The sequence below is a fragment of the Hordeum vulgare genome, chromosome 2H, assembly GCF_904849725.1.
Source record: "Hordeum vulgare subsp. vulgare chromosome 2H, MorexV3_pseudomolecules_assembly, whole genome shotgun sequence".
Taxonomy (NCBI): domain Eukaryota; kingdom Viridiplantae; phylum Streptophyta; class Magnoliopsida; order Poales; family Poaceae; genus Hordeum; species Hordeum vulgare.
In genome coordinates, this window is record NC_058519.1 from 517,706,019 (window position 1) to 517,717,384 (window position 11,366).

General features: G+C 41.5%; 1 protein-coding gene across 1 annotated transcript; it reads right to left on the bottom strand.

Moving 5' to 3' along the window:
* Positions 1–690: 690 nt before the first annotated feature.
* On the bottom strand, positions 691–11,155 carry LOC123426959. The gene is made up of 21 exons (XM_045110880.1): positions 10,988–11,155; positions 10,817–10,889; positions 9,662–9,784; positions 9,388–9,557; positions 8,563–8,721; positions 8,243–8,389; positions 8,021–8,084; positions 7,124–7,428; positions 5,906–6,034; positions 5,651–5,764; positions 5,481–5,567; positions 4,813–4,935; positions 4,587–4,680; positions 4,382–4,516; positions 4,172–4,306; positions 3,189–3,337; positions 2,985–3,116; positions 2,134–2,457; positions 1,751–1,891; positions 1,506–1,670; positions 691–969 (listed from the first exon to the last, which is right to left on the bottom strand). Exons 1-19 carry the CDS (start codon positions 11,072–11,074, stop codon positions 1,757–1,759), a joined length of 2,685 nt encoding a protein of 894 aa, XP_044966815.1. The 5' UTR covers positions 11,075–11,155; the 3' UTR covers positions 691–969; positions 1,506–1,670; positions 1,751–1,756.
* Between the last annotated feature and the right edge of the window lie 211 nt (positions 11,156–11,366).

The window sequence follows — 11,366 nt, forward strand, 5'->3', positions numbered from 1 at the left end:
GCGGGTCCTCGTGCAGCATCGGCGCGGCGTGGCCGACGAGCAGCCACGGGTCAAGGCCGACGGGAGGAGGTGCGGCGGCGCCAAGGCCGACGGGAGCGCCCTGGGCGGCGTCCTCTGTGGCGCGCTGGCCACCCGCATGCCTGGGGGGCGGTAACCGCCCCGTGCGAAGCCACCGGCGGCATTCTAACCGCGTCCAGAGGCACCCCGGCCACGTGCAGTGGCGTTCCGACCGCTTCCAACGACGTTTAGGCTTCCAACGACGTTTAGGCCGCATCCAGCGAGGGTACGGTGGCGACGGGCAACGAGGCGGTTCCGGCGATTGTCCTCCCTGATGAGGCGAAGGAAGAAAGTAGTCAGGGACGACATCTCACCAGCGGCGAGTCTTCCTTCCCTTCTTTGTTTCTCTATTCGCTCCTTTTCTGGTAGACTCGTGCTTATAATGTATTACAAATCAAACTGATCGATATCCACTGTCGATGGTTAGTATATATATATCTCCTGAAGAGACGCGACGATCGAAGAGAGATGCGTCGGTCCCAGGGAGTCGGGAGAGAGAGACGTCCGTGCGGGAGGAACCGCCTGAACGGTTGGGCAAGGGGAGATTTTCCCCTAATTTACATAATTAGTTTTAACAGAAGCCTCACCTACAACTGGTTTTCACAGGACCAAAATGCAACGACACATAGGATCGAAATAACTTGAGATCATTTATTTATTTATTTTTGCATTTACATGGCAGTCAAGAGTTAACCTTCCCATCGATGTAGTGATCACATCACACCAGTTTCGGCGCAATCAGCTTGGATGGAGGACATGACCAAACAAATTTAAGGGTTCGCAAGAAAGTCAGTCGCAACTGCTATCGTTCTAATTAAAAGTCGGAACAACTTGAACTCTACTTCGCTGGAAGTCTTTGACCGGCAGTTTACAGAGCACCAGAAACGTCAATCATACACCTTTTCTAACCACCTGCAGTGAGATGATATTGTTGTCAGTACGAGAACAGGTACATAATTGCTGGACAAGAACCGCTTGAGAAACTCAAAACAATTTTCGGTGGATAAATAATACTCTCTCCGTCCCCATAATGTACGACCTTTTCTGACATTACGGGACGGATGGAGTATAAGATGTTTTACATCACTAAATTAGGATCTAAAACATTTTATATTAGTTTACAGAGGGAGTACTTCTTCCGTCCAGAATTAGCTGACGCTCAAATGGATGTATCTACGTTTGAGTGTTCCGGACGGAGGGAGTAATAAACAAGCTAGTATGACGTACTCCCTCTGTTCCTAAATATAAGTCTTTTTAAAGGTTTCACTGGAGGTCTACATACGGATGTATATAGACATACTTTAGAGTGTAGATTCGTTCATTTTGCTTTGTATGTAGTCTTCTAGTGAAATCTCTAAAAAGGCTTATATTTAGGAACGGAGGGAGTATCAGGCATTTAACATGATAGTACTATGCGTCTTTTCTTGCGTTTTTGGGTAAGTAACAACCTTCAGTAGACCGTCGGTAACGGCTGCCACACAGATGTAGGATGCGCCTCTGTAGTGTGACTCCAAGTTGGAAAATGGCGCACATCCCCCAGCCAACCCTCTCCATGGACACTCTGTCCATTTTCTTCCATTATCATAACATACTAAGTCATCAGATGTAAGTGGCTGTCACAAATGGATGAAAGTTCAATTAGAAAATAATAATATCAAAACTGGCATCATTAGCACATAATGAAGATACTCACATGACGTTATGTGGTGCTTGAAAGTCCTTCCAGCTCACTTCTATCCCAACAGTTCAACTGCAATGCTTTGGTCTTGAGTTGCTCAAAAGCAAATTTCAATTTCTGCTTTTGTCCATATGTTACATCAGGTACATTAGAATCCTGCAGCGAGAATTCACATAAATTAAAACCATCGCAAGGACCAGTCTGTCTGAAGCTAAATACACTTAGGAGCAAAGCAAGCTACCGATGGTATCACAGAAACTATTGTTAGAACAAGCCTATCTGAGCTACATTACCATTTTATGCTTTCACTCTAGAATTAACAAATTACAGGAAAAAAAAGTTCTATTTGAAGGAAGCTCAAAGTTAATCTATATGACTACCCTGTCATCATTGCTCACCAGCTGATGCCTTATATAATGCAGGATGCCTTTGATAGCCGTTTTGCTCAAAGAAAGATTTGGATGGAGCCTCCGGTCATTGAATAAGAAGACCAGTATGGTTGTGACAACACAAACTCGTTGTGAAAGCTCCCTTGGGTAATCCAAACTGGATAAAGATGAAAACATATGTTCATCTCCTGCTGCGAAAGATTTAAGCATCTCCAATGCGCAGCAGAGAACCTTGTCGTTCTGCTCAAAAATGATTATGCAGGGCTTGATGAAGTACTGAAATAATCTTGTCTTGTTAGATTGAAAGCCCACTTCAATTGTTTTTGACAAATCCTGCAGATGCATTATAACAGGGGGTGGTGAAATCAATTTTCATCCACAACCAACAGTGGAGTGCAAAGAGAACACAAGGAGTTAATCAAGAATTGATGGCATGCCACATGCTAATCTAATAATAAAGACAGTCATTATCTGCTCTTAGCATCAACCATATGGTCTGCACTACCACCAGAAACATGGTCTATCAGTGAAGTAATATGTTCAAAATAGTAAATCATATTATGCCAAATATGTTTGCATGAGACGACAGCGGTGTTCTAAACACTAAGACGTGCTCAATTTAACCACCATTTTGATTATCTTTAACATATACTCCCTCCGTCTCATATTAATTGTCGCTGAAACGCATGTATCTAGACGTATTTCAGTGCTAGACACATCCGTTTGAGCAACAATTAATATGGGACAGAGGGAGTATAAGGCAATACATTCCTGTTAGGCTGAAAATTAGCTGGAAAATAATACTGGATGCAATAAGCTTAAAAATGTATCAAAACTTTGGAATACAGAAGAGTACTCACCAGAGCAGCATCGACCAAGTAGCCAGCTATAAGCTTAATGAAATCTTCATTCATGAGCTTATTTGTTGCTGCATCGAGTGTAACAATAATTCTAAACAGACCATTCATGTTATGCAATGATGGTTTTCGTGCCTGCGGTAAAGCAAACATGAGTTCAATGGTTGTTGTGAGAATACATAAAAGAAAACAGTTTCAAAAGCTCACAATCTCATTAGATAAATTATTCCACATCAATTCAAGGACCAAGGAGCCATCACCCATCTCAGATAAGCAAGTCAAAATTAAGTGATTCAAGGCCTTGAAAGTCTTCCAATTTGAGACCTTTTCAGCATCCTCCAGAGTACAGGACATACCTAAATTGACAAATTCAAAGGCAAGTGTCAGGAAAAAAGTTAAAAAATATATAAAGTGCTCACATAACTATTCAAAAAGTAAACCTTAGCAAGGGCATAAAACTCCGGTCACAATGGTACATACACACCCCTTGAGACAAAAAAATATCAACCAAACTTCCTCTACCATCATCTCGCCCCCTCCTACCACCAATGTACACCGCATCCCCCACCTCCAATCCCTCCTACAGGCAGCCATCTCGTCTAAACCCCTTTTCAGTCTCTCTTCATCTGCCACATTCACTTCTCACGGCAAGGCAGAGGTAGCACACAAACAGAATGAGACAGCTGCGGCAGCATGCAAGTAGGTTCAGAGAGCATGCAAAGCGCCGAGGGGCCCGAAAGGTGGCGGTGCATGTAGTGATCCACTCATGGCCCCATGCTTTGGAACTCGCCAGAAAGAGCACTGAAGACAGTAGTGCCTGCCACCATCTAAAATTCTAAATACGTTGCATTATCATTGCGAGGTTGTTGCATTTTCTCGGTATCATGAGGGTTGAAATGCAAAATCCAGATTGTATTTTATCACGAGGCTGCATTTCTGTGTTTCAAGGATCATGGTGATACATCTTTTAAGTGTAAAGGAATATCTGCAATCTTTCAGAAGTTTTCCATGTTTCTGCTAAGAACCTTCCATTTTGTATTATGAAGTCTTGTTACCGACAATGACTATCATATTATAGTCACTCCATAAAACATAAAAAATTCAGCAACATAATCAACTTAATAAGAGCAAACTTTGCACTCCACTGGTACACATAAGTACATGAGAAAAAAGAATGTTGAGGTACTCACCACAATTAACATCAAATCGTGCCATTAATAATGACAAGAAACTGAGTTGCTCTGTTATCTGTAGATTCCCAGCCTTGTATGTTGATTGTAGAACTTCAATAATCCTAATTAACATGAGGGGCTCCAGCTTATCACCTGCATTATATAATTATATATTATCCACAAACCTCAATGGGGAATAAAGTGGTATTGTTGACTAAAAAAACTTACTTAAGCAACAACAGGCCAATGGCTCGATTGTGTCAGGAAGCAGACTGGAGAAGTAATAAAGGCATGAAATGACAAGTTCTTGGCAATCATGTGGAAGGCTAACAAAAGGCCCAACCTCTACCGTTCCAGATGATGCTGTTGGCAAAATGACATTAGCTGAAGATTAAAACAGAGGATAAGGTCTCTTGAAAAGTGGATTACTTACATTTAGTGCCAAATAACAGTATGAAGGGACGCAGGTTTCCAATCTCAGCTGTGGGGAAATACTGTCCGATTTTTAGGAGAAGCTCCAAAACAACCTACAATAGTTCATATCATCATAAATTACATAATTTATTGAGAAGGTTAACCACAGATGTTCAACCTGGTTATAATGACTATGTTGATGAATGGTTTAACAGCTCCATACTAGACAAACAAACTCAACATACCTTTGTAACTGGGGGAGCTTTATCAACTGATTGTAGTAATATTCCAGGAAGCTCGCCTATCCAAGCGCTACGATATTCCAATAAGCCTAAATCAATTTCAGTAAACCATATCCCTGATTTCTCCTAAGCAAGGATAAAAGAAAGATGTAAGGAAACGCAGCATACATCGGTACTCTTCTCTAAAGAACCAAAGAGTTATAGGGTGTGGTGTCCTTTTCAGCTAAACATACAGAATGATTAAGTACGGGGAAGTGTCTAGTACTGGTCGCCCACAAATTGACATGAAAAGTTCACTAGAAAGAAACTCAAAACATATCTACAGAAAAAATGACTTGCAGGTTACCGACATTCAATATGATTGACTGGTGTTAGGAGGGAAAGGAGAAGTTTGCAATGAGAGCTGAGTTTGGCCATGTTATTTTCTTTCCGACTGATCATTTGTCAGATTTTTTTTTTTCGTTTCTCTACTTAATGATGTGTTTGAACTCGCGATTTCATAACTTATAGAGTACAATACAATATGACGACCTTAACCTTTTTAATACAAGCAGCAATTTTGTAATCCATATCAGAATTATGTACATGCTAGGCAAGCTATTTTTCTGGATGATTAAATATATTACATCACAACATACAGAAGCAATTTAAGTTCCAATAAAGACACCTACAGGAAGTAGCATTTCTCCCACTGCTTCCAAATATGGCAACATTAGCTTGCAATCCACCTTGGAATCTCTAAATGCATCTGTAAATGCCTGCAATTCAATATACTATTATTTTGATGAAGTTGCAAAATAACCAACATATTGACAGATCAGTAAAAGGAAATCAGCCATACCTCCAACAAATATCCTTTTGAGTCATCTGCACAATTGGCTATAAGACCCGGTATACAAGTTATAAGTGGACTCAAATGCGTTTCCATGAGATCCTTGTTACGAAGTACTTTTGCCTGATAAAACAAAAGATGTCACCAATCACAAAAATATAATAATGAAATGCCAGAGGGAAAATCAGAAGACGTCTAAGATTTATCAGCAAGAAAGGGCAACAATACGCATCAGTTGTTGAAGCTGTTGAAACCAGAGACAACCTTTGCAAATAAAGAAGATACAAACTGGCATAACTCCTCAGCTGGAAACAATGTATCATCCACACATGTGCTCAAGCACAAAAAGAGTTCAGCAATTTTCAGATTGAAGACGAAAAATCTGTCATCTCCCTGCCATGAGAAACACAACTTCGTAAGACACCGAGATAAGCTGTGAGCAAAATGTTTGTTATACAAAAAACTTCTTAATAAAGCAGGATTAGATGTCTTACGTTAACACAAGAAGTCAAGAACTCCAACATTCTTAAATATCACAAGTCAACACTTAAGTACAAAAGCATATCACTCCCAACAAATTAAACACCAAGTATCCTGTATAAATTAATGCAATACAAATACACAAACATTCTATCCACTAATCCACAAATAGGACCAGCAATTTTATGTGCCATTCGGAACAAAGGAAAAACATAAGAATTTTGGAGGATTGAGTTCCCATAAAAATGTTTCCTAACAGGGCGTCAGAAGAAAGGAATGATTCATAAGGAGAGCATCAAATAAATTTTGGGTAAGGTGTCTCAATTTCATGTGCTTCCCCTATCTGACATCCAAACAGCAACTTTTTTTTGCTTCAAACAAAAGAACAGCAACTTTTAAGTCTTCCTAGGTTTCAGCATTTTGACGGACAGGCCTGGCGCCAGGGACGAAGCTAGAAAAATAGTTCAATGCGGTCATGTCTATGACAGTGGGGTCATTCTCCATACATGAATAGTGATTTATACTTAGTTTGTGAAGGATTTACTAATTCCATTGGGGTCAATTGACCCCAGTCCTTACAAGGCAGCTTCGTCCCTGCCTGGCGCAGTGGTAAAGTACTCACCACTTACGCCAAAAGGTCCAGGGTTCGACGCAGCCTCTCTACATTGCACTGTGCAGGGGTAAGGCTTGCCTGCCTCATATAATCCTTCCCCAGACCCCACCAGGTATGGGAGCTTCTAGCACTAGGTCTGTCCTTTAGGTTTCAGCATTTCTCATCTTGTAGGAATCTGGAAAACATAACATCCAAATTCCAGTGCTCTTACATTTTTTTAAGTCGCATGTTCTAAAGAGACCATTAAGGAATCCTATAGGATTCCATTACCTCCTAGTCAACTTATGTTGGATTATTCAACAATTTGTTACGATCCCTCCAAAGCTACAGAATCAAACCATACAATGTTTTGCTCTAACTGTTAGTAATTAGCAGGAACAACTTCATACCTTCTCATAAAATAACCGTTTCACTCCCCATAATTTCTTTAGACATACCAACACAGAACTATTCAGCCAATCAGGCCCAAACTGGGATTTTGATCTACCAAATTCCATCTGAGATTTCTTTGCCTCGTGAATAAATGTTGTACATATTAGATGCAGACAATGAAGGGCTGATAATAACGCTTCACTTGACTGAGCATCATTAGCTGGCTTTGCACAGATTTCTGAAGCTGAAACCTCTATTGAATTAATGAGAATTCGGATGAGGTTCTGAAGTTTCATTAGTACAGCAGATGTCGCGAATGCTCCTGCAATGCAGTAAGTGAATAAGACAATAACAATAAGCATAAAATTACAGAAGAACATAACCAAAAGTAGCAAATAGTCAGCTAAGATGTGTCATGTGTATCTACAACAAGATAAGAAAATATGTTGGTATAGTGTTATAGGGCTGTATAGCTGTTTATGCTATCACCCATAAAAAATTGCCATTTCTTACAATTTTGCTCTTACTTCATATTCCAAATTCAACTAAACACCCAAATCAATTATATGTCTGTTAACTCTCCTGATTATACACTTTCAGATCTGCTGATCATAACAAAACCAGAAAGTGCCCCTTCTCAAAAGCTATCCTATTCGGAATTCACTTATTTCGTGACCAGGTTAGCACTTAGCAGAGGTAGATCCCATTGAAAACAATGTTGGAGTGTTAAATATCTATATAGGGAGTTGAGTGCTCAAGCGGCTACGTATTGGGTTTCTCTGATCATGTTACGACTAAATTCACACTCGGTGTTATTTGTTCCTTAAACTTTAAAATGTAGCAGCTTGGTAGAGCTGCACAAATTTCATTGCAATTAAGGAAGCAACAAAAGAGGATGGTGTTTAAAGACTTGCCACTTTCAGGGTTATCTTCGTCAAGGGTAGGTTTCCAAAGTTCTCCCATAGGGCGGTTATGAACCTGTAGATCACGAGCAAAGATTTCAATCATTACAATATATGTGCTATTACATTTCAGAACATGTGCACTAGCTATTTCACCAAGTTCGCCATCACAGTTCCAGGTGCAGGAAGAAAAATTCGAAGGAAGAAAAGATTCAGCTTGCTAACTGCACGAACCAGTCGATCTGATGCATCATCATTTTCCGTCACACGAGCAACCAAGGAAAGACAGTGAGCAAGCCCGGCAAGGACACTATTAAGTTTACTCTTATCCTGTAGATGGATTCTGTCGTTGCTCAGTACAGCAACGAAGTTGTTGAAAGCCTGTAAGAAGGAATGGTGCAAAAGAAATTATTAATTGGTAATGAATATGGCCAATTACACACCTAGCAGGAATGGCAATCAGTCTGAATGCATTTCTAACAAACTAGGCTTCATTAGCACACACGCAAGCATTCAACTTTCAACACATCAATACATGACTGAACTCCACTGACCTGTTCGGCATATCTGGGAAAAGAGGATGGGAAATTGAGGACCACGAGCTCCAAAAACCTGAAAGCCATTAACTGGATATCCATAGATAGGTGTGTCATTCCATTCAAAACATTTGCCATCAACAGAGATAGTGTACTGCGGGTAGACATTGCATTGTCCTGTAATAAACAGAAAAGTATCACATGATCACATCTGAAGCCGAGAAAATAGGAGTAGATATAAAAAACTGGAGCAGGTCAAAATAATAATAATAATATAAGATACTAAAAATATGGCATATATGAGCTTATACTACTTAGAAGAGACTCCAGGGTCCGTGAAACAAAATAGATACTAGACAATTGTGGGCTAAACCAAAATGAAGGAATGTTTGGTGCTTCATTGTTTGGAGCACATTAAAAATTATCACCTATCATCAAGTTTTCAACAAATAGAGTTTTGATTTATATTTGCATATGCAGTCAATAAGCAGCTACATTATGGTTCGCAAAAAATGGGAAGTTTAGTGCTTCATTCATTGTTTGGAGCACCTCAATGAATTGTCACTGATCATCAAATTTTGTAGAAATGGTGCTTCAATTTATATTTGCAGATGCAGTCAATACCAATAAGCAGGCTAGTACATTATGGTTCATGAAGAAAAAAGAACATCACATTATCAAGACTCAGTGTGCACCCTGTGCATATAAGGGTGATGCAAAAGGCTAAATATAGTATCTTCATTGTTGTTCAAATAAATGTTCTGGTCGTCCCAGCAGCACATTCGGTCACAGAGGGGATGTGTGTGTGTGTGTGTGGGGGGGGGGGGGGGGGGGGGGGTTTACCTCTTTCAAAGATGGGAATACAAGAGACTGCAGTAAACTGTACAACGAGTCACGAACCACCTTGTCACTGTCGCATATCCGTTCCTGCAGCTTCTCAATCATAGCAACCTTGTGCAGTTTAAGCTCTGCTGGATGCTTGGTGACAAGATCCTTTATTCCATTCATTGCAGCTACAACAAGAACAACATTAAGAAGCGTATTTCCAGTGAGCTGCTGTGCACACAGCGTATTGGGCATCGCAATGCGCCGGGGCAGAGGGTAAGGGGCAACTCACCTCGCCGCACTTTGGGATTGTAGTGCACCGTCTGCTGCAGGAGCTCCCGCAGCGTGAGCCCGCGCTTGTTCACCGCCATGCCCGACCTCTCCGACGCCATGGTCTGCTCTGGCAACACGATCACTGCACGCAAACAAGCACAAAAAAGGTAACCCCAGTTAAGCGCCTCCACACACGTCAGAACCAAGTTACTGTTAGCAATGTAGCTCGACTAAACCTGAGAATGGTTTCATACTTGAACCATACCCAGACATTTATCTCTCAAAACCATATTTGAACCATGACCATTTAATGCCCAGTTCTTTTGCCAGAATCTGGGGATTCTCCCAGAATCCGACCCCTCCCCAGCTTCTCCCAGAATCTTTGACCCCCATTTGTTTTACAATCCTAGCTAATTAGACCCTAACTAGATAGGATTGTAAAATAAATGAGGCTCCAAGATTCTGGGAGAAGCTGGGGAGGGGTCAGATTCTGGGAGAATCCCCAGATTCTGACAAAAGAACTGGGCAATGTCATTTTCAGCCCAACCAAAAGTGAACCCATTATTATTTTCACCCAAACCAATTTAAACCCAATACATAACCATGGGTTTAAACCCAGTACATAACTATGGGTTTGCTTCAATGTACATATGATTGCACAAATTGACATGTTAAAAAGCAAGGGTAAAAAGCAAATGAGATAGAAAAAGGCATAAGTGTATCTACAATAGTTTGGGAACAAAGTTATCCTTGAAATACAGTCAGCATACAACAAGAGGCAAAAAGAAAATGCCCACGGCTGAAAAGCTCACTGACAAGTGTATTAAAACCAAATTGCTTAGCCAAAGCATAAGCAAACACTTCCGATTTTCATGTGGTATTTCTCCATAATACATAATTACATAGTGCATTACAGCATGCATGCGGATCAAAGATACTCGTTCTCGATCGTCATTGGTTATTGCACATAACCAATGCTTAGAAACCAATTTGGACCCATAGTTTATAACAGCTAATAACCAAACTGTTTACATAACCAACTATATCCAAATTGCTCCACATACCCAAATCAAAACCAAACTAAAAAAAGGTCAGCCCAATCAAACCTAAAATAAGAACCGTACCGTTGCACCCAGTTTTTAAATAACCATTCTCAGGTTTAAGCTCGACTCACATTTGGACTTGATCTCCGTGTTGGTGGCGTTCTTGGGCGGCGGGAGCTTGCGCCCTACCTTGTGCTTGTACTTCTGCGAACCACCAAGAGCTTAAACGGTTAGTATCGGCGGTGGCTCCGAGCGGAGACTGGGGGTTGGGGAGCGCTTCAGGGGACGGTCGCGGTGCTTACCTTGAAGTCGACGCCGCCGCGCTGTTTCGGCTTGGACTTGGCCTTGGGCTTCTTCGACGCCGAGGCGCCGCCCGCTGGTCGCCCCATGGCGCGAGGGCGTTTCTCGCGGGTCGGTGGGGTTGGTCGGGGTCGGGGGCGGCGGCTGGGGGAGAAGGAGGCGGCGGCGGCGGCGGCGGCGGCGACGGAAGATATGCTAATTGCCAAGAAGTGTTGTATAGTAGTAGACGGGGACAGCGAGGACAAAGAAACGAGGCCCGGGTATAAGGCCCAGTTCGCCGGCCCTATTTGTAATACATGGGGCACACCCACCACGTACAATGGGCCAGCCCATATAGGGTCCTATTTTACGAAAGATTTTCAGCCACTGTTTTGTGAAGCT